General features: G+C 47.6%; 2 protein-coding genes across 2 annotated transcripts in view; one reads left to right on the top strand and one right to left on the bottom strand.

Moving 5' to 3' along the window:
• Positions 1–24,315, top strand: part of B9d2 (B9 domain-containing protein 2) — a 969,675-nt gene that overhangs the window by 386,887 nt on the left and 558,473 nt on the right. The gene's annotated exons all lie outside the window — the stretch shown is intronic.
• LOC135921703 (ras-related and estrogen-regulated growth inhibitor-like protein) lies at positions 12,692–21,897 on the bottom strand. The gene is made up of 3 exons (XM_065456010.1): positions 21,527–21,897; positions 15,363–15,496; positions 12,692–14,598 (listed from the first exon to the last, which is right to left on the bottom strand). The coding sequence occupies exons 1-3, from the start codon at positions 21,621–21,623 to the stop codon at positions 14,164–14,166; spliced, it is 666 nt and encodes a 221-aa protein (XP_065312082.1). The 5' UTR covers positions 21,624–21,897; the 3' UTR covers positions 12,692–14,163.

The raw sequence follows: 24,315 nt of genomic DNA on the forward strand, positions 1-24,315 counted from the left end.
TACTTGGGGAAGTTTGGGAGGAGAAAGCAGCTAAGTATGGCTTAATATGGAAGTTTCGCACGGAAAGCCAGTAACGAATGAAGTTTCTCTGACGTAAGCCCTTTGTCGGACCTCGTCCTCGAATGACGTCATTTCCTTAAAGCGGTACATTATCCAGATTGTCTGGAGTCCTTCGAATGCCAATAGGGAGGATGGACACGCATGCCTTTTCCCTTACGAAGGTGATTGCGTGTGGTCATGTAGTCTGTCATGGCGTAGCTGCTCTTGCCTTCGCCTCAGTTATGAGAGCATTGGTGCAGCGCTGTAAACCTTGCGCTTCAATTATTTTGAAACTTGTCAATCGCTTTGAAATATTCGTACAAAATTACGCCCGAAATCAAAATTATGATTCCTACTATGCCAGGAATTTCGCTGTCCTTCTCAAATAAAAAAAACATTCATATCTGTTCCGATATTTGAGAATGAGAGTATTTTGGTTTTCACGTGATTTTGAATGGGCTAGTCGAAATAAACCCCACGCAATTGTCTCTGAGATGAAACACCGCACGCTGTTTGACCCCGGAGATCAAGCTAATCGCTCACTCTTCCTTCAGCTCGGGGCCAACTTTGATTTGCCTACCAGTGATTTCTGTATGCGCCAACTTTATATGCATGTACACGTGAAATGAAGAAATGCTGTCAATTAGCATGCCTAGAAAGCCGAAGTGCAAGTGCCACTAACAGACACCAAAGTAAAAGATTGGGGTTGCTTACCATTTTACAGCGAAAGCTGTATGTGAATAACCTTCCGCAGATTTTTCGGCGCCCAGCAACAGAAACAGACTCAGTCATTTCTAACAAACCCATACGGCTGCAGTGCGGCCGCGCCGATGTCAAAATGCGGAGCAGATTAGAAGGCTCGACGTGAACAATAGCGTGACGTCAAGGCTATCGCAGTGTATAAGCAGGAGAAGTATCGGCGCTAAAAACAGCTGCGTTATCGATGTGGCAGACACGTATAGTTCGTGCACCCGAAGAACCACATGCGTACGAGGAGTGCCGAAGGAAACAGGAATGAGAATGTAAACGTCGCCGGCGCGAAACGACCATCGAAGAAGAACGTTCCCTCGATGCTGAACGAACAAGTGACAACCATTCCACTGTGTGAATATGGAATGGCAGCGAAATCACTTGGCCTTTCATTTGAGAGCTCTGACTGTCGTCAGCTTTCGTTCCCATTCCAGCTTCGCAGAGTGGAATGGTTGTCATATTTTTCTTTTATTTTGCAGTTCTGGATCACCTTTTAGAAAAAAACATTAACATTCTAAATCAAAAATAATCTCTATGCAGTGGGCATATTTCAAACCGCCATTCACAATTGGTATTAATGCTTTATCATTCATTGAGCCCTGTCACGCGAAAAGTGTAATGCTTTGTATCCCCAAAAAGGACGTAATTTGCAAAGTTAGGGCATTTAATCATTAAAATAGTGTAAATATAGATTACTAGTAGCTTCATAAGCGATAAGGAACAATTGAAACAAAAATAAGGTAGGTAACGACAGAATACTCATACAGATGCATAGCGCTCCTTAGAAAATTCATGGAAGCTTATAGTAGCGGTAAGCCAAGTGGGGGGGGGGGGTGAAGGCTGAGGTTGGGTCAACTTAAAATTTGGAGGTCGGCCAAGTGAAAGTTTAGGATGGGTCAACTCGAAATTTGGGGGAGGGCTAACCTAACTTTGGGGTGGGCCAAATTAAATTTAGGGTGGGCCAACCTGAAATACAAATTAGGAGGTGGGACAATTTAATATTTGCGGGTGCGCCAACCTCAATTTGGGGGTGGCTCAACTTGAACGTTGGGGTTGGGACAACTTGAACTTTGGGGGTGAGCCAAATCAAATTTTGTGAAGACCAACTTAAACTTGCAGGTGTGCCAACTTGAATTTTAGGGGTGGGCCAACATAAGTTTGACGGTTAGCTAACCTCAATTTCGGGGTAGACCAACTAAAACTTAGGGGTAGGTCAACTGAAATTTGGGGGTTTGCTTACGCATACTCGGACAACCCCTATGGAGTTTCAGCATTAATTTTTGTACGCGATTGGGTGAGTAAGTGAGCGAGCCAGACTGTTTGTGTGTGTGTGCGTGCTCGTGCGTGCGTGTGTGCATGCGTGCATATGTGCCTGGTTGCGCGCCTGCGTGATGCAGGCATCATGTACTTTAGACAAGGTCGCAACTGCGCTCCTAGTGTTGACACAAGGCGACATTCTTTCAGTAGCCATTGGTAGAAAACATTTGTACAGCCCAGCTTCAGGTTGTATTAAAGTGCTAGCTTAAAGGATTCGAAGGATGGCCAAAGTGTTTATGGGACACGGTTAAATGTTGAGATAAACCTTAGTATTAATTATATATGCTTACGAAACCTGCAGAACAATGGGAGCAACCACGGTGTTCTTTCACGATAGCGTATATCAGGTTCGCCGGCAAACAATTGCTTCCAGCGAAACGATAGTTGTCTTGCCGCATACCTCCTGTCGTGAGGCCTAAATGCGATATTTCCATTGAATGCGTAAAAGCAGAGCTCCTTTTAACGCGAAAGCGTAAAGAGCCCCGTGTTGCAGAAAATCCAGTGTCGGTGTCGCTACCAACGCTATGCCTTCATGCCTAGCGTTCGGGGCTAACGTTTCCCGAAAAACATTGCGGTTACATAAGCTACAGTTGCCGGGAAGCGTGAGAAACTGTCAGAGATCTTTGAATGCTATCGGGGGCGTTGCGTTCTTAAAGACGAAACTTAAGCGTCATCGCAAATTTTTTTAACATCTGTTTTGATTAGACAGCCAACCACACGATGAAATTGCAATTCGCAGATGAAGACGGACGACATTTTGGGGCTTCAGCGTCGTCATCTGTACTAGCACAGAGGCAGTGCAGAGGAGGGAATTTACCTATACAATAACACAATTAAATATCTTTATTTAACGCCACACGGATGACATACGGTGGACATGTCCATTTCGTCTGCTGTTGAAGTGCCGATTGGCTGTGGAGCCTTGCTGCTGCGGACGCACAGGCCAGCCCAGCCAATCGGAACTTCAACAGCAGACGAAATGATCATGTCCATAGGTGGACTGTTACAGAATACCTTTCCTGGATAGTCAGAACTTCAGCAGCAGACAAAATGAACATGTCCACAAGTACAGAATACAGAATACCTCCTCTAGATAGTCAGAACTTCAATCATCATCATCATCAGCCTGGTTACGCCCACTGCAGGGCAAAAGCCTCTCCGATACTTCTCCAACAACCCCGGTCATGTGCTAATTGTGGCCATGCCGTCCCTGCAAACTTCTTAATCTCATCAGCCCACCTAACTTTCTGCCGCCCTCTGCTACGCTTCCCTTCCCTTGGGATCCAGTCCGTAACCCTTAATGACCATCGGTTATCCTCCCTCCTCATTACATGTCCTGCCCATACCCATTTCTTTTTCTTGATTTCAACTAAGATGTCATTAACTCGCGTTTGTTCCCTCACCCAATCTGCTCTTTTCTTATCCCTTAACGTTACACCTATCATTCTTCTTTCCATAGCTCGTTGCGTTGTCCTCAATTTAAGCAGAACCCTTTTCGTAAGCCTCCAGGTTTCTGCCCCATATGTGAGTACTGGTAACACACAGCTGTTATACACTTTCCTTTTGAGGGATAGTGGCAACCTGCTGTTCATGATTTGAGAATGCCTGCCAAACGCACCCCAGCCCATTATTATTCTTCTGATTATTTCTGTCTCATGATCCGGATCTGCCGTCACTACCTGCCCTAAGTAGATGTATTCCCTTACTACATCCAGTGCCTCCCTGCCTATTGTAAATTGTTGTTCTCTTCCGAGACTGTTAAGCATAACTTTAGTTTTCTGCAGATTAATTTTTAGACCCATTCTTCTGCTTTGCCTCTCCAGGTCAGTGAGCAGGCATTGCAATTGGTCCCCTGAGTTACTAAGCAAGGCAATATGATCAGCGAATCGCAAGTTACTAAGGTATTCTCCATTAACTTTTATCCCCAATTCTTCCCAATCCAGGTCTCTGAATACCTCCTGTAAACACGCGGTGAATAGCATTGGAGAGATCGTATCTCCCTGTCTGAAGCCTTTCTTTATTGGGATTTTGTTGCTTTCTTTATGGAGGACTACGGTGGCTGTGGAGCCGCTATAGATATCTTTCAGTATTTTTACATACGGCTCGTCTACACCCTGATTCCGTAATGCCTCCATGACTGCTGAGGTTTCGACAGAATCAAACGCTTTCTCGTAATCAATGAAAGCTCTATATAGGGGTTGGTTATATTCCGCACGTTTCTCTATCACCTGATTGATAGTGTGAATATGATCTATTGTTGAGTAGCCTTTACGGAATCCTGCCTGGTCCTTTGCTTGACAGAAGTCTAAGGTGTTCCTGATTCTATTTGCGATTACCTTAGTGAATAGTTTGTAGGCAACGGACAGTAAGCTGATTGGTCTATAATTTTTCAAGTCTTTGGCCTCCCCTTTCTTATGGATTAGGATTATGTTAGCGTTCTTCCAAGATTGCGGTACGCTCGAGGTTACGAGGCATTGCGTATACAGGGTGGCCAGTTTCTCTCCATAACTTCAATAGCAGACGAAATGAACATGTCCACTAGGTGGAGTCATACCCAGAACAGTCAGAACTTTAACAGCAGACGAAATGGACATGTCCGGTAGGTGGACTCTTACAGAATACCTCCCTTGGACAGGCACCCACCGATGCCGAGATTGCCCCGATGTCCCGAGAGGCGTCCCAGTCGGACGCCGACGCCATGCTCCGCGAGCTCCCGCGACACTCGAGCTTGTCCCGAGGGCCGTGCCAAAGTGGCACCGCTGCTGGGATCGGTGGGTTTTCGGCGTTCCACTGCCACAGCCACCTCAAGCGCGACATTTCCGTTATGTCGCCGTAGAACGACCGAACTCTGCTCTCCTTAAAACGGGACTGCGTCAGCCCGTTTGCTTTCGCGGCGTTCATGGCCTTACGCACTGGCGTTAAGATCGATCCCCAACTGTCACTGCATTTCTCGCGAGGCCTTTCCTCTAGTTCCGTGTGTGCCAAGAGAGCAGATTCTTGAGCCACTGCCTCTACTCCTGTTTGATCCACGCATACGGCAGTGCCCGAACAGCCCGAAACACTACAACCGGCAGTGAAGGATATCTGACAGTATATGTGCCGAGCTGTACAAATATTTACTAACGGTATACAGACTTCTTATGTGACGCTCCTCAGCCAATCCTTTTTGTTTTCTTTTGCATATTGCACTTATTGCTTGGTATGTTCGTTCCCCACGCCAACATCGAGCCCTTGGGAATAAACAAACTCCCGTACTTGCCTCGATGTGTTAGCATACATAAGGGATATTTTGGGAAATTTCTCCATTTCCTGCTGTCTGTCAAGCAGCCATGCGGGTGACGCCGAAGAATGTGTTGTGCTCGGTTCCATTCGATAGACAGTTTGCTGCAGCGCTAACAGGTCACCGACACTGGAAGGCCCCGGATGTACGAGCTGCCATGCTTGTCAGAGCCAATATAAGGAATGCATTGAACTCCGGCTCGAAACTTGAGGGTGCTGGAATCTCACATTGAGGATCCACCCTCACTGTTCACTTTACCCCAAGGGTGATTACCTTAAATCTAGTACATGTATTAGCTGAATACGTCTGGCCATAGCGGAATCATGCTGAATAGCTGGACAGCGCCTGAGCATCTCGAAGTGTAGTTTACAGTGACTTTTAATACGTAAGCCCAATTGTAAATGCTCGAACCTTATTATATAATGAAACAATGACTTCTGCATCGGCACCGCATCTGCGCCCTGCTAGAAAACTAAGAAAGAAAGACGATCTTCAACCATATAAATCGCTTGTTTGCAAGAGCAGAATTCGTGATCATGTATGACCATGAAAATATGCAGATATATGGTTTTTGCGTGCTCCTTGCGCAGCGACTTTTACTGTACGTTTCGTCCGCGCGATTGTATTATAAAGACTAGTTGAAGCTTCTCCGCTTTGAGCTACATCGATTGATTTGTATTGTCTGTTTGGCTTCTGTAAACTCTAATACAGCTATTTATTTATGTATAGCCTAATTAATTTATTATATTTATATTATAATGAACTTGTTTATCTATATTTAAAATTAATTTATTTATTTATGTAATGTACCTGCAGCGTCATTAAGCATTACAAGAGAGAAAATTGTCACAATACAGAAATTTATTGTATGGAGAAACCACATCAATGATAATAGGAACAAAACTGAGCATGTCAATGCGATAGGCACATACATCATAGAGCCATAAAAAAAGGAAAAATTGCTAATCAGACGCACTAGCAATAACTTCACTCGGCAGTTAATACCACACAATAATCATATGAGAGAAAAATGGCATTTAAAGAGCATCATCTAGGCAAACTTTTTGGTTCTAGTAGCTTCGGTGTTTTCGCCCTGCGTTTAAGCTAGCTCGCATGGTTGGACTTCAGAAAAAAATGAAGTCACCTGTTTGTTATATCCACAATACTTAATGCGGCAGCGATGTTCGGTGCGGAAGGCTTTACTTGGGACATATTGACAGGGCTAATGATGTCTTCATTGGTTCAGCACCGACAAGGTAATGTTACGTCTCAACACGGGGGTTGCCTCGGATGTTTCCGCCAAGAAACCCTGGGCCAATTCATCATCGCCTATCCATAAGTCGACGCAGTTTTGACACCGACTGTTGACGGGTGAAGAAAGGGCCCCTCTATAGGAACCTGACCCTGACAAGCTGAACTAATTGATGATAGGGCGACGTCGAAGACTACCGTGTGTACCGCTTCGACCTAAGATTTCGAGATTGCTACGCGCTTGCACGATATGTGGGGGAGAAGGTGCAGTGTAGCAGGCGGAGAGTGGCGGATCGGTGCGTTATTATAGGGGGCCGATTATAGGGGATTATAGGGATTATAGGGGGCCGACCGATTCCACAATTGTGATTGGCTGCGATATAGTCACCAGATTCCCTAGTTTAGTATCCTGGGGAAGAGGACGGTATTAAAAGCGGAGACTTTTGGGGTATTGAGGGGTTGTGCTAACGTGTCCGGATATGAACTAGGGTGTTTAATACGCTCCTACATCGAGTGGGCTTCCGTATGCGGAGTCAGTGTAAATATTGTAAAATAACCAATTTTCCTTCATTCCTACCACCGGACGTACTCACCAATGGGCTTGGTGGATTCTTGGCCCAAACGCCACCTCGAGCTGCAACAGCAGCAAGGCTTTCTTTTTACATGGTGATGATGATTTTGATGGTGCTGGTGATGGTGACGTGGTGTTGATAATTTTGATTGATGATCTTACATAGGTGTTAAATGAAACATTCGAAAATTTCACAACATATTTCTGAGAAATGAGGGTAACCCCGCAATTTATTTTCTTTTATATTATTTCGTTACTGCTTGTCTTCAGCTCTGTGGTTGGAACATGTTCACTAAGGGGAAAAATTAGCGATGTAATTAGTAAGGTAACGGACGGACGGACGGACGGACGGACGGACGGACGGACGGACGGACGGACGGACGGACGGACGGACGGACGGACGGACGGACGGACGGACGGACGGACGGACAGACAGACAGACAGACAGACAGACAGACAGACAGACAGACAGACAGACAGACAGACAGACAGACAGACAGACAGACAGACAGACAGACAGACAGACAGACAGACAGACAGACAGACAGACAGACAGACAGACAGACAGACAGACAGACAGACAGACAGACAGACAGACAGACAGACAGACAGACAGACAGACAGACAGACAGACAGACAGACAGACAGACAGACAGACAGACAGACAGACAGACGGACAGACGGACAGACGGACAGACGGACAGACGGACAGACGGACAGACGGACAGACGGACAGACGGACAGACGGACAGACAGACAGACAGACAGACAGACAGACAGACAGACAGACAGACAGACAGACAGACAGACAGACAGACAGACAGACGGACGGACGGACGGACGGACGGACGGACGGACGGACGGACGGACGGACGGACAGACAGACAGACACAAACGCTAAAAGCGCGTGAAGTTCGCACAAAATGCTTCGAATTAAGAAATTCGCAGGTGCTCCACAATCAAGTGACACTTTTTACAGCGGAACAAGATGCACAATCGCTCTTAGAAGGTATTTCAAGCTGAAATGCCGCTAACGAGAGCAAGGCGGCGCAACAGTTCAACACACCCGATCCACCCACGAGCCAAGGCTGACGTCACCTATAGGAGCCTGCGGCGCGTTTACCCATATATAGTGCAGCCGTTTTCCCGCTCATCACGTTTAAGCGCGCAGCTCGCGCACAAACAGACGCGGCAGTTCTTCCACTTCCTGTACTTGAGTGGGTGCGCATTTCTCCTGCCCGCGGTGTTAAGAAAGGGGCCGCGTTCACCTTCGCCGGAACCGAGTGGCCGCCAGGGGGGGTGGGGGGCGGCTGCAGCCTCCGCGGCACAACGTCTCTCGTTCATCATCGCGCCGGGCCTCTTCCAGGCACGCCCCGGCGGGCCCACTGCGGAGCGGCTTAGTCCGAGCGGGCCAAATATTTATCAGCGCCAACGACCGTGCCACGGAGCGGATTCCTTTCCCCCTCCTTGGAAAGCGCCCCCCCCCCTCGCCCCCCCCCCCCCCAAATAAACAGGCACCCCATTGACCGTCTGGCACGGAACGCAGCGACTCGGGAGCGTAGCCGTCTATTCCTGTTTCCACGTTGCGCCGATGTTGGCGATCGTAGAATGGCTCTTTCATTAACACTGGCACCGCCTCTTTTTCCTTCGCGTAACTAACTACCGGCTAATGCGTTCAAGGGATATAAACAAGCAACACACGATAAGATTTTTATACATCTGGAGTATTCTTTCAGTGCTCAGTGTTTCTTTCTTTTTTCTCCTCTTAAATTTGGAGGGAATGCAGCCAGAGAAGAAACAAACGCTTCCGCTACGGGAATTTCGTGCCCGCACGCCAACGTGGTGTCATGGATATTGTGTCTGATATTGTGTCTGTGTTGCTATGTTTACTTCATGAAATTTCCGCTTCCTGTGTTGCAGAGCTCATCGTTACGTGTGAGCAAAGGTCAACAAAGAGAAAAGCAAATTTCAATCGGTATATCACCGATTTCAAGGTCCCCCTTACGGGTGAGAGTGTTGGAATTGTTAGCGTTGGAAATGGTTACCAGTGCAGCTTAACTTGAAATAGGTCTTTAGTGTGCGTTTAGCGATCGTATATTCAGAATTAGACTCAGTTTATGTCAAGAAACGCAGATAATTACATAATATGTATATATTTACTGGAGGAAGTCCCAAGATCTCAAACTGAAATGGGACCTCCTATTGCTTTTTATTTGTTTACAGCCTCTCTGACTCTCTTTACTTTGGCTTGCTAAACTTACTGGTCTGTTGCGCGGTGAAGGAAGCATTTCGCTAACGCTGCTTGAACTTTCCAGGGGTCGCATTGAACGTTGTACCGAACAAACACAGGTAGCAATGCTGTTGAGAGTTGAGCCGGCATTGCATCTTGGCTGGCAGAGTATACCAGCGGGATTTGTGGCACTGCTAGTTAAATTTTTTTTTAGATCAGCCATGCTCATGTTATCGCAAATTCAACCTTTCCGTTAAACTATATTGTGAGGACAATTTCAATAATCTTCTTTATCGCGTTCATTTCTTGGCTTAATTTGTTATCCTATGGCTTCACGTGATTCTTAACTAAATAATAAATTAAATTATGGAGTTTTACGTCCCAAAACCACGATCTCATTGTAAGGCGTGCTGTAGCGGGGGACTCCAGAAATTTGCACCAAATGGGGTTCTTTAGCGTGCACCTAAATCTAAGTACACGGGTGTCTTCGCATTTCGCCCCCATCGAAATGCGGCCGCCGTGGCCGAGATTCGATCCCGCGACCTCGTGCTTAGCAGCCCGACATCATAGCAACTTAGCAACCGCGGCTGGAATTACCTACATATCTAACCTCTATGCTCTGTTCATTCTCCTTCAAAGCACGAATTCTCTGCTCATTGTAACGTTTCTCTCCATTTTTCCTTGAGCAAATAAATTTCTAGAAATTCATGTCCGATATGCTTTCCCTGGCTTCACTGTCTCTTAGCTTCGTGTGCTTGTTACTGAATTGAGCCGATGTGAATGTGTTAGCATTCTTCAAAATATGAACTCTATTCGTACGATATCTGGAGGCTTTCAGTTGTGTAACTCTGTTGAAGAACATAGCAGTATGTGGTTCTCTCTTCGAACTAGCACTGCGATTCAAGTGCAATAACAGCACCGACAGGAACACCAATTGTGACTGGAGTCCTCTAAAACCCCGGCATGACACGAATACCGCCAGCTTGGTGGGGGGTGGGAGAGTGGGGGGGAGGAAGGAAGGGAAGCATCGGCGGTCATGCAGCCATAACAAAGCGCAGCTGACCCTACTTGGAGCAACGCCAGCTCAGGCCGCTGATGTTCGCGCAATGCGGCCAACGACCCCCCCTTCGAGCAGGTCAGGCGACCTCGCTCTCTCGCATGTTGGTCATTTGCATCCGAGCCAAGGTTGTGTCCCTCGACGGCCGCCGTTCACGGGCGCGCCACAGACCGCACATGAATGAATGAATGAATGAATGAATGAATGAATGAATGAATGAATGAATGAATGAATGAATGAATGAATGAATGTTTATTTTGACAGAAAAAACACAGAGAGTCTATGTCAAAGAGGCTGACAAAAAGGCACGAATTCCCGACTAAGTGTCAGCGTCGTATCGCGGGGGGGGGGGGGGGGGGGGAGGGCTCCTCAGGGAGCTGTGGCGATGGAGCTCACTGTAATGTTTCGCGCGCATATCTCGTGCACCTCCTTCCTCCAACCGGGCGTCGGTTTGAGCCTTTGAAGTCTCGAGAAATGCACTTTGAAAGAGACCGCGAGCTGGCGTTCGGACTTCATGCGTGGACGCAGATGTGGCATCCGCTTTCTTCTCGAAAGCATTTAGAAGAGGAGTGATGCGTCCGGGTCCGCGGTGCCTTTTGCGTGCAGGCCCGCACACGCACAGTCCTTTGAGAAGACATCTTTCCCGTTGAAGTTTGTGGCAGGATGCATAGTTTTTACGTACACTGCTTTAAATAGACAGCAGAGCAGTACGTAGCGATGGGCACACTAGATGCCACACGTGGTGACCGTTCCAGTCCAAATTTTCAGATTTCTTACTCCGAGTGTCCCTAAGACTGAGAAAGTGGAGAAATATTACGAATCTACTGAGATGAAAACATTCACCTTTACCAGAACTATGGTGTGTCAGCCGTTGTACTTGGGCGAAATCCAAGCATTCCAGGCTAACTGCCTTTTTTATCTCTCTCACGTTACGCAATAACACCGCTTCGGGATACTACACTGCTGTACGGGCCCGCTGTTTCATTCCTTTGGGTGCTCACTGACTAACAAAACATTCCAGGGAGAACTTGGACAAACTAGAGAGGTATCACCTACATTCACTGTGACCGGCCAACCAACAGTCTGTATTCCTAGAGTAGAGGCTCTACTCGTAGCGTAGCCTATCTACATCTTCAGCTGACTAAATTATTCGATGTATCACGGCACTGTGACAGTGACCGAAACTTGTGGACGCTGAGACGCACTTGTTCATTAAAAGCGTATACCTAGGCCTTCAACAAAGAGGATTTGTGACTTTGTTTACAAAGTCATTGTGGTGCGACTTCCCCTTGCCTTTTTCATTTATATGTTCATGAGTATATAGGACTGTGTGTTCTGGATTTCTGGCCATATGACATCATTTCTTTTCATTTTCTTTCATATATATTTTTATATTGTCGTTTCCGCTATGCGGAGATTGCGTAGCCACCACCATGATAAGGTGACACCGTCTAGATCTTTTATTTCATTTCAATATAAATGAAAGGATTCGTGCGAGCACCTTAAGATATAATTTAACTACCCAACGATGTGATCATCGCAATGCTCCTGTTAGGCTATCCTTTGCTGAATGCCCCATTTTCGTTTGGGATCCATCTTACTAAAATGAAGATTGGATCCCGAAATACCTATGTCACCTGTACGGCAAATATTCCTGCGCGCGGTTTTCTTTGCAATGTGGCATTGTGAATTCATTGAATACACTGCCCACGAGCCTGAAAAATTTGCCGATCTCAGTAGACCCAGTAGCTCTCAGTTCAATTGTGTTTCCAAATAAGCATTCTCTTCAAATATTTTCAATTGCGTTGTTCTCTGTGCACAGTAATTTCGTGGTGTTTGGTTGTCCTGGTTTATGCACACTTTAAGTGTGTCGTGCACCATGTGTTAATTATATACTTAAACACCATTCCTTCAAATTATTATTATTTCAGAAGGAAAAGAACATTTATCTGCCTTGCAAAGCCGATTGCAGAGAGTATGCTAGTCTGGTGTTGCTCCTTTCAGGAAATGCAATGTAGGCGTGAACAAGGAGTAAGGTTTACCTTATTTTGGTGCTAATTCTAGCATATAGTTGTGTGTTGGCACGTTCTGTGGCGTCTGTTCTCTGAAAAAAAAAGTTTTTCCCACGACGTAAATGTAGCCTACAGAGAAGAACCGCGCTTTTCAAGCGCTACCGAAGGAAAACAAGAGCTGCTCTTAGAAAGAATTATATTGACTTTTTATTTTCGACATCACGAGTAAGTATATCAAGGCGACAACGACGACAGGAACTTTGAGCATCGAAATGAGCTCGGCGCATACACATGAATATCAGTGACAATGCGATGTCTGTTCACGAAGAACATGCCAATGGCACACACAAGTCATAAATAATATACATGACATGAGATTCATAATTTATGTGCCTATATTCGTCAAATATAATGAAATGAACAACATGTACAAAAGGAGAGGTCTCTTAGCATTGTTCCCTTCTCACGACATTTCGCTGCGACTTGCAAATAATGACAGACCGTTATGCACACTGAAGTCTTGAAGGCAGCATTACAGCGCAGAACACAAAGACCTTAACACAGTTTCACAGAAAAAAACAAAGAAAATACACAACGAGACAACAAAAACCTATTTCACACTTGGCGTATATCACAGTCTGGCAGTGACAAATTGAGCACTGCTATTCTTGGCACAATGAGTCGTTATCGATGATACCTATGTGGCGGCTACCGTTGAGCGTATTGCTGTGCAAACGGTTCCCAGCATTTACTACGAGAATTGGTCGTGTCTGTCCAAGATCTACAACTTATAGCGACTAGAATTTTTTCGCCGTACAAAGCCAGGATAAAAATAAACTTGAATGCTTGAATGCAGCCATCCTATTAATGATGAATATTCTTTGTCACCAGTGATGCAGTACATTGAGGTGTCAATAATTCGGCCACATTAATGTCCCTCGTGTGTCTTGCCATCACACGAATTGTATGCTTACGAACATTATTCACAATCAACGTATTTGCACACGAAAAGACAGAACAAACTGTTATTAATATCGATTGATCTATACTCCGAGAAGAAAAATAAGGCGGGCGTGAAACAAAAAAGTAAGAGAATACAGGAATGCAGTTTGCGCACTTTGGTATGAACGGAATTTAAGTATGGCAGTTGCAGTCCTGGCGAAAAACGAGACTGCCCACTTCTAATGCCTGACCAAATATTCAAGTTGTTTCTCAGCTCCTAAGCCACTCGCCACCTCAAGGGAGGTACCACGTACATGCGCGTTATCTCAAAGCCCGTCGCACTTTTACACCCCAAATGATATGAAGCTTGAGGGATACAGCCACCTTCGCTCTCTATAGGAATACAGAGCTCTTGCAGAGAGCGCCTTTCTATTCTGGCTACATGTATTCCGTAAGGGTCGATATGGGCCAGGTACTTTCGACATAAGCTGCACATTCTCGAGATAAGCCCGATACGATGGCGGTTTACGCTCAGGCTGCGTGTCGGGCTGTTCCCATTACCATGGCAGAAAAAGGAAACGGCAACAACAACCAAAAAAGAAAGTGTCCGATCACAAAGCACTCCAAGACGGCGTCATCTTCACACCCTTCGACGAGTTCCGCATTTTATGTACACAAAACGAGTCTGTAGTATCTCGCACTGCTTGTCCTTCCTTACAAGGACAGGGACGGCCTCTTCTTATGGCGCTTGCCGTTCTTGCCGAACACGGCGCCCAGCATCTTGGAGACCGTGACGACGGTCAGTCGCCGCCGGACGGGGGTCAGCGACCGGAGGATCTTGGTGGCCAGGACCTCCCGCAGGATGCTCTGGAAGGCCATGCTAACGCCGGCGTAGCTGTCCGCCGCCGAGACCTCGTAGAACTGGCAGTGGAGCTGCAGGGAAAGCTGCCGGCCGTCGTCCACGTCGACCTGGCGGACGTGCGACAGGTCTCGCTTGTTGGCCACGAGGATGGTGGGCAGGCAGGGGCAGAGCTGCTGGACCTTCTGAAGGCACAGAGTGGCCTCTTCGAAGCTCCACCGGTCCTCAATGCTGTAGACAACGACCAGGGCGTCGGCCCAGCCCATCTTGTCCTCGGGAAATTTGTTCTCCTATGAAAGACACAAGAAATAAAAAAAGTCAGTCGAGATGTATGTCGCCAAGCGTCACACTCGCAACCAATTTGGGGTCGTATAAGTTCATAGGTGTTAAATGAAAAATGGAGTTCAGATACGCGGTAACTAGAACAGCAATGCGTTGTTCAAGGGATCTTAAAGACGTATTTCTTAAAACTAGTGCTACAGACAGGGATTTTGACGAATGGATATTGCTCGAATATTTACGCGCTTGAATTACGCTATCATTACATCTACTCTAAGTTGAATAACTTCAATGTTCATGATTAAATTATGTGCAGAATCTTACATCACTTCACAAATAGTCCTTGCAAGTAGTGTCCACATGCTCACACAATCCAGCGGATGTTTCAGACTTGCGAATATGCCGCAGTAGATAATCTCTTTCCATTTGATAACATCGCGTAGCAGTTATAGAACTACAGGTGACAATATTATTGTTTAGTGCATGCTGTAAAACTAGAAAGCGCAAAGTAGGTATGGCGAAAGATTTTAGCACTCAGTGCAACTGTTTATGCGTACTTGCTTCATTCGAGGCTTTCAAACCACTCCATCAAAAAGAGTATCTCGTGCAACTGCGAGACCTGGCCGCGCCACATAGACACCCGCTCAAAATATCGCGACCTGTTCTTTGTTATGGCTTGACTTGCAGCGCAGGTCTGTGAATTCGGTACCGGGAGTCCGTATACACGTGTTTCGAAGCGCAACCGTTCTAAAAACGAAGATCTACTCTTGCCTACCTGATATCTCGATGTGTCCAGGATCTCCAATTCTAACGTCCGGTTGTCCACGAGAACAGTGTGCCTGTAGAGAAGGTCCTTCATCGAGCTGTACTCGCTGATGAACCGTCTCGTGAGGAATCGCACTGTCACGGCTGCAACGAGAACAAAAGAAAACAGACTCATGAGACGTGGCGCGCTTTTCCAACATCGCATAACATAACGTAACAACAATGTCATTAAAATAAATATCGCGATCACATTGCAATTATTCACTGTTTCTCTTTCATTCTATTTCCCGCCATTTCAACCACACCACGGGTACCAAAATGGTTCGGTTTGCGCAACCAAGATGGAACTGTACTGAGTACAACACATAAATATATAAACTAGATAGTGAAGTCACAAACAGAGAAATTCAATGGCGATTGGCCACAGTACGAAAGAGTGAAAGTGGTGGCTAAATGGACCACATCAAGCCCAAGCATTGCCCGTTAAAACTTTACAATTACCCAAGGCAGAATCTCGGTGGGATATTGTCAAACTACACCCCATAACTGGTGGTATATTACAGCAACAAAATGTCTGACGAGGGATAGAAAACGCAGCCAACAAGTGCAGAGGATCAGCAGCTATGATGAGATTAGAAAATTCGCCGGCACAAAGTAGTCTGGCTACGCGAGGCAGGGAAGACTACACATTGTTGGAGAGGGTCTTAGTCCTTGCAGTGTTGAAATGGGTAGACTCCCGCACAACGGTACAGTAGAAATTCATATCGAATGAACCTGAACTGGCAGCTGTAGCTCAGAACAACTTTTAAAGTACATGCAGGGGAAACAAGCGGCAAAACCAAGGAGGTCAGCGAGCTGGAAAGACCAGCTTTCTCCGAGCAACCAGTCCACATTCGCGATTGCCCGTTATGTACGCTTGGTGGACTCGGTAAGGATCTTGCAGAAACCAGCGGCCTTAAATAAGAAGCCAAAAGGAGCGCCACGAAGAGGATTCAGGGACGTCTTGCGAAGGGCCAAGCGTTGAGGCAAACGACCAACCAGCAGCGTTAAAAGCAGCAAAGCGCCAAAGCGGGTAGGTTCCGCGTATCGGGTTTCAGCAGCCTCGGGTGCCGGGCAAAAGCGCAGCGAATTAGCGCAGCACACAGTGAGCGAGTCCCGATGTAGACCCGGAGGGCTTCGGGCGACCGAATATCGTGTAGATCACAGCGGGATATGCTGGAACTTCTTCCTCGTCCACCGACTCCACGAGGGGAGGACGAACGCTAGTACCTCTGCAGTCAACGCTGCTTACTGTTGCCATCGCAGGCGAAGACAGAGACTTGGCCATCGAGTTTTATACTCACAACACCAGGGGGACTTGAGGCCATAGCGTCCGCGCGCTCCTCCGGTATGGCTCGTTCAGCCGTGAATTTAACGATGGGCAACACCCAAATTTTGCCCCAATTTAGACCTTCTAGTACAGAATGACCTCCTACTCAAGCAAATTTGTTTTCAACGCGAGTTTCCTTTACGGCAATGGTGAGCCTCGTTTTGGCTCTTAAATGGACCATTAAGGTGTTTTCAAGATATTAGGTGAAAAAGTATTTCTGAAGTGCTCCAAAAATATTTGTCTGTCGTTAAGACTACCACTCAGCTATCGTCTAGATTTAGTTACATATATGCTTAAATGTACACTAAGATTAAATTAAGCGCTGAAAATCACAGCGTAGAGTGATGCCATAGTAGACTAAACATCTGACATCACTAATTAAACATTACGAGACCAGCACGCACCATACTAGTACTTTAAAAACGGTAACAGAAGTTACAACATGTCTCACAAGAAAATCCAAGCTAGATCTTAAAAAAATATATGTGCTGGCTGTGATTTTCACGAGAGCTGAAGAAATGTTGCGTCAGATTTCGCCCTAGTCACTTCGGTAAGAATTCCGTGGCCTTGAGAAACCAGGGAAAGCTGCGCCCGTTCTCCACCAGGTAGCAGCCCTTGCTGAGCCGCCGGATGCCACCCCACCTCAACTCACTCCTGCATTCCCACGAAGCGCTGGCCACAGCCCCATACTTCGTAAGCCTGAGAGAAGCGCCGTGCTTTGTGGACCACAAAACGCTGACGTGATGACGGCTTCCACGTCACGGCCCTCTGGGTATCACGTCTCCTGCCGGCTCCCCAATCACTCCTGCAAGTTCGCATGGGAGCGGCGCGAAGACAGCCGTGGCCGGATCCTCGGCCGTGATGGATCATTTAATTCGCTCGTATGAAACGCGATGCCGTCTACCTCAAGGTCGGAAGCCACCGCCGACAGTTGGGTGCCAGGCTGACGAGCCTGTGCGCTGGGCGTTCGGCCATGTTAACTTGTAGACCGCAGTGGGACTGGTTTCCAGTGGAGCACGACACCTGGTGAGGCTCAACGACGTCCTTGAGCACGCCTGGTAGCTTCACATGATAGCTTTTAGGACCTTTTGTTGGCTCATTGTATTTTCTAGGAGCATTCAAGCATGCAAAACCTTCCGCTATCCTTCTGAATATTTTCACAGAGAGAACAGCGTGTTTGGAGAAACGCCGCTGATTCTATGGGACGGCTGGCTATTGAACTGTCATCTAGAGCTTATGCACCCCGCGCCGTGGTAAGCCCACTTCACATTTGTCTGGAAACACAGTAATAAACTGTGTCTTACAAGCAGCTTGTAGTTGGTGCTTGTCTGTCTCTGTTTCCTGTCTTTTTTCTTCGCGTTAAACACAGCAGAATACCGGATGACAATGCCAAAGAAAATCACCCATGAGCAGTTTCCTTTTGCTATTACTCTTCGTCAACGTCAAAGTAGTATGCCGTGCAAGATATCGGAACACTGAAAATGATGCTGCTAATTTTCGGCTGCCCCTCACCAGTTCAAGCATTCTTCCCAGTGGATGCCTATATGGGCGCGAAACAGGCCTGGGTTCGGCGAAGTGCCGAGATCATCGGCCTGTTATCACAACACGGTGCCGCTCGTCAAAAAAGCGGGGGGCCACTTGACGTGTGGTTGCGAAAAGCGGTCCATCTCCCGCGGCTCTGTAATTTCCGGAAAGCCGCCCTTTCCTTGGTCGGTTCTGTGAGGCGGTATCGCCGGGCAGAGTTGGCCACAGGTTATTGCCGCCGTATGAGCTTGACGAATGGCAGCATCCTGGGTGGCGAGTGCGGCTCGGTGAACTGATCAGCCTGCCGAGCGTTTGCGTTCAAACAGAGCGAGCGATTCCAATAGGTGGCAAGCGCTTCTTCTTGTGTTTGATGCATGGCTGCCAAGGCTTTCGCAACGCCTTTCATCTTCACTTTCTCAAGCTCAGTGAGAATCAGAACATTCAATTGTAGGACATGAAAATAGGTTCTGCCATTGACAGAAATGAAGTCCTTAATGACCCAGCAGTCATACTTTAAACTTATCCCATTTTTCCAGCTCACGAGCTACAACCCCTCTCTATGCACGCCTGTCAATCCTTCCTTGTAGGGCAGCTGCGTCTACGTTTTTAGAGGGTGCAGTACGTTCGTAATATGCAGAGTAATATGGCTAATAAACAAAAAGTAACTCGGATGTCGTCCCATTGGTACAGAAACCACCCCATATATCTCTTATTGAAGACATGGAAAAAGCTAGCAGCTGAGATTCCAAGAGCCGTCTGCGGTGTTCAACAGGAGAGATTCGAGAAAAAAAACAAGGAAGATTCCGAAACCAGTAGAACAGGAAAAAAAAACGAAATCCTCAATTTCAACCAGTCGCCTAGCGATCGCGATCGCATAGCGACGTTCGCCTGCTGCTTTCGTTGCGGATCGAAGATGAAGAATGCGCACGATTTTTGCGTCATGCTCCGCCGGTCACCGGCAAGTGGGATTCGATTCGCATGACTCGACGATTCGCGCACACAATGACCTGCGTTCCAAGGACAACCGCTGCCCATTCCATCCACAACAGTCAGATGCTAGCTCGGAGCGCGAACACTTTCTCTTGCCTCGCCAGCGTGATTCTTTTCGTTTACCTTTCTTTCTTTTAATGGGGCTGAACAGAAAGCGAAAAAATAAAGAACGAGAAAGAATCGCGAACAGAAGGGAAAAAAGTAGACGAGGGAGCTGGTCGGAAATTGGCCACGCAGCGTTCAAAAAGCACGAGCTAGCGCGGCAAACCTCTGCTTGAAAACACGTGCGGGGCCGGCCAAACAAGCGCCCCTGGAGAATGTAGACCGGGAGCGGAGAGAGAGATAGAGAGAGAGAGAGAGGGCGTCGTGAAAGCGTCCGCAGCATCGTATTAGACGGCGAGGTTTAAGGTACCTGCCAGTTCTCGCGTGCGCAGAGGAGGAGGGGATGAGACGGAGGCACCAGGGAGGCACGCTCTTTAAACCTCCGCAGTCGGCAGCACCCGAAACGAAACAAACACCTTCGAGGGGGCGAAGAGCCGGAGGCTGCAGCGGGACAAACAGCAACAGAGCTGCGAAAACAGGGCGGCCGCCGTGGGGGTTGCAGAAGAAACCCCAGTTTCGCCGCCCCAGCACGCCGCTCGAGTGCAGGTTCCCGCTCTCCCTCTGATCCACCTATCCCCCTCTCCCACGTTAGGGGAACCAACAATCAGTCTGCAATACACCTTCCCTCTTCTTCTCCTCACTCCATTTGAGCACCCTCTGGAGGGCCGCCGGGAGGGGAGAGGGGCACTGTGGCGGAAAAACAGCCGGTGCGCCTCTTTCTTTTCCTTTTCGCTTTTTAACGGCCGCTCCGGGAGCCCAACAAATACGCAAGAGAGGAGATGTGGGGCGGAAGAAGTGGAAGAAGCAGCGGAGTGCCCAAACACGAGGAACTGCCCCCCCCCTCCCCGTGATTCCCCCCTTCCCTTATCGACAGCGATCACCAGGTGGTGTTCGGCATTCTGCAAGACCGTCTGCCGCGGAGGTCACGGCGTCTTCTGCTAAAGGCGACACGCGTCTTGCCACGCGCCTTGGCTGGAACAGCTGGCACAACACATGGACGACAGCTGCCCATGGCGGTCTTTTCTTCACCTGCCGTCTGGGCACGGCCCCAACAATTTTTAAAGAGAGTGCCCAGCTGTCAGGAACTGAACTCCGAACGCTGCTGTTTACATGCTGTTCTGGAGTTGCACCCCCCCCCCCCCACCCCCCATGCTGCATGCCATTGCGTTTTTCTTTCTTGAAGACTATAGCAGTCCCGTGTGGGTGTTTTCCACCACGTGAGACTTTCATTCCGCTTTATATGTTCAGGAAACTTCCTTTTTTTTCTCTCACTCTTCCACACCTTTCTGTTTCTGCCTCTCACATACGCTGTGAAGGCCAGCCCAACCAGATACTTTATGGTTAAGTTCAACAACTTTTTGTCTTCATAATGTCTGTGTTTGCATTTTGCAGCAATGCACTGCAGCAGCAAGCCAGAAGCATTATAGAAATGCAGAGTACAAAACCATAGGCAGCGTTTAGTTCCATCGAAATATGAAACTTCAGATGTTAATTGGAGACCTGCTCATTTTGTATAAATCACGTACGCGAAGCTACATTCTAGTCTAGAAATTGCTGTGCCACAGAAACGTAACCAAAGACTCGTAAAGCAATCGAGGCCGCATATTCATGCGCAGCAGTCTTACTACTTACTGACCTGTGGATTAAAGCACCGTGTTTGAGTTTTAACAATACTCAAAAATGGTTGAACACCTGCTTTTCTTTGGGCTAGTTTGAATACGAAAACTTACGGTTTATACGCAGTCGCTGATGGGAATGATGAGTCTAGAACAAAACTGCCAACTAAAGCTTCAAATTCAAAGCAAGAAAGCAAGACGAACTGCGATTTTATATTTTGACTTGAGTTAACCTAGAATCCCCAAGATGCTGTGAGACCTGCAGGTGTGGCCATATCATTGTGCTTAGACCACGATCAGTTAAGGATGTTTCATATGCTCTCCTGCAACGCATACGAACCTTATCGATCACGTACCGTACTCAAGCGCACATATATAAACTTAACGCCAAATGCACGAGTAAAGATGAAGCCCGATCTTATCCCTGAATATTCTCACGACTCCATTAGGGCGCTTTACTCTCAAGACATTAAACTTTAACCTGCTGCACACTCGAGAGAAAATCAATGCAACGACAGTTTCGCTTTGGCAAACTCAGCCTAAATCAACGAAAGAGCGAGAGGCTTCACTGACCTGATTTCCCCACGCTCCGGCTTCCCATGACCATGACGCGGATCGGAGACAGTCCACTGCTCTTGCGGGTCATTGCCACGGCTGTTGCCAGAGGCATGGATGACGGACGTTCCGGCGAGATCCTCGTCGTTAGAAGCACGTGGCGTGGGATGATCGGCGGGGATGTCCAAGTGCAACGCGTACAAACGTGTCCCGCCGACGAAACGCCGATGCAACAGATGAAGCAGCGCGCAACCGCAGGGGGGTTCAACAAGCACCAAGAGTCACCAGAAACAGGAACGAACGAAGCCGTCGGTAGCCAGCGTACGGGGAAACTGAACCGAAAGTAGCTCGCGTCCCTGCCAGCGGCGAACGTTCTCTCGATGAACCCTTCGCGGCGTGCCAGCGCCCGTTTTATGGCGGGTCGCTCGGTCACGTGGCTTTCGATCTCGGCCAATGGGAGCGGGCCGCCGCGCTCCACGTGCGACGCTCAATGGGCGCGCGCGCGTCCTTTCGCTTTGAGTTTTCTTGGCCGCTCCGTCGCTCTTCGTCTGGGTTCTTCTGCGCCTCTCTTCGCGGCGTTCGGGCTCCTCCAGCAGAGCTCGCCTTTGTGCTCGGTGATTGCGCTTTGCCTCCGTGGCCCGCGCGCGCTTTTTTAGCCTTTTATTTCCTTGCTCTGGCTCCTTCGAAGACATATGGCCCACGTGAAGCTGTCGACGACGGCGCCTGACGTCTCCCTCCCGCCTCTCGTTCCCCTGCTCGCTGTCCGCGCATGTCTCTGACTCCTTTTGAATGCGATCGCTCGCGTGTGGGTCTTCGGGTGTCCTTTTTAAATCGTTCCTACTTCTGCAGCGACCGTTTGTCACATTCGCCCCGAAAGGGGCTTTCTTCGGACGCGTTACCCAAGCGGGGGAAGCCTCGAAATGGCTTCGGCCGCGTCTTCGTTCCCTTTTGTTGGATTTCGAAACAGACGACATTGGCAGCCGCCCTTGACAAGTGCACGCAAATCGAGGGGGGACGCAGGGCATTGATACATCGTGCTATCTGGACGGTTGCATAAGATCAAATGGAGTGAAAGAAAAAGAAGCGTCGTAAAACGGCACGCATAGCTGACAAAATGCGCGTGATCAGTGTTGCCGCAACTTTTTATGATGATGGACGGCAATTTGTGACACAAAGAAACCTAAACCGAAGCAGTATCTAGGAGAAAATTACTATTTGAAAGGAAATATCTGATAACCTTGATTGCTTAGGTTTTCAATGCAGTCGATCGCGGCTAATTCGACCTCAATTCGACCTTCGGCTTAATTCAATCGCACTGAAAGTCCCGGCCAGAAACCATGCATTGCCGAGGAAGGACAACCAGTTTACTTTGTACGCAAATGCCTCCAACCTTGGTTAATTCGATCCCTACCCCTCATCTGATCCTGCACACACTTAGTCGTTGCTAAATCTTTGACAGGACACGAAGTTAAGCAGGCGGCGCTACTTTATTTGTCCCTTTTGCGGATTTTGTCAGTGCTGACGACAGTGTTGAGCTGTGAGGCCCGTTCGCCGACGGCGACACTGTCAGCAATGCGAGAGTCCAACTCTGAAACTGCATTTAAACTTGTCGCTGTTCTATATCGCATGCTGGTTCGCTAGCACTTGAAGAGCAAGAAGTCAAAGGCATCACAAACTACTTCAATCACTAGCAAAAAGAGTTGAATTTGTTAGTTTTGGCGCTTATTCGGATTATTCGACTTTTCGGATAATTCGACCAAATCTCGCGGTCACGCAGGAGCCGAATTAACAGGAATTCGACTGCTACGTCCGTACATCATGCTGCACACAAAACCGTGGCCTTCTATTTGAGAGTGCGAATTTACTAGTTGTAAAATTAAATTATAAACTTCGTGAAGTGAACGCACTCCCATGTTGTGATCTCGATTATCGTTCAGTTCTACGATTTCGCATTTACTCCTTTTCGATAACACGAACCCTCGACTTATGGTAGGTGTAGATTTGTGCAGATAGGACAAAGAGAGTTCGCGAATGCTTTCTTAGAGGTATAAACTCGAACAGTCACAAAACTCAACACTATGAAGCACGGAGTATGTACAACACATTCTACAAGTCACTGCTGCAGTACCTCCATGAAACGGGCTTGCATGCTTTTATTTTATTTCATAACGAAGTTATGGCACGCGGCCAACCAAGCGAAGCAAAAAAAAAAAAGAAACGAGGAAGAGCTGGTTAATCGTATCATGTCAATACTAATGAAAATAACGTGCCTTATACCGACGAGCGCTTGAAAATCCTCTGCAACAATGAACACGGGTAATGGGCGGTCGTTGCGCATATCCCACACAAATTGTTCAGGAAACACTGCAGCGTCCCTGAGCCGGTTGGATGTCGCGATAAAGGAGTTCGGAGCTGAAGTAATTGCTAACGTTCGTTTTTTTATACTTTTGGTGAAGGTGGACCTAATCAGACCCGTCGGTAACGAAGAGCGTTAACGAATGAACTTTCAATAATGTCGGCAGTAGCGCAACACCAAGACTTCGCCACATTATCCGTTCTGCGCTGTGGGTGCTCTTCGCCGCACCGCTTTGTTGTTGTGCGTAAAGCCACTTCTATTTCTTTTTTAAGCGAAGCTTTTTTTGTCAATCATCCCAGACTTTTCCCGAAGCGTTCCTAATGGGCGCTTCTGAGTGCCGCCACTGTCTTCCCTGAAAGCTCACATTTAAAAGAAATTAAATTACGTATCAGATGGCGGGATCGAGTCTCGTTTCCCCAAACAGCAATAAGATGGCCTAACCATTAGACTC

The sequence above is a fragment of the Dermacentor albipictus genome, chromosome 10 (genome assembly GCF_038994185.2).
Source record: "Dermacentor albipictus isolate Rhodes 1998 colony chromosome 10, USDA_Dalb.pri_finalv2, whole genome shotgun sequence".
NCBI classification, from domain to species: domain Eukaryota; kingdom Metazoa; phylum Arthropoda; class Arachnida; order Ixodida; family Ixodidae; genus Dermacentor; species Dermacentor albipictus.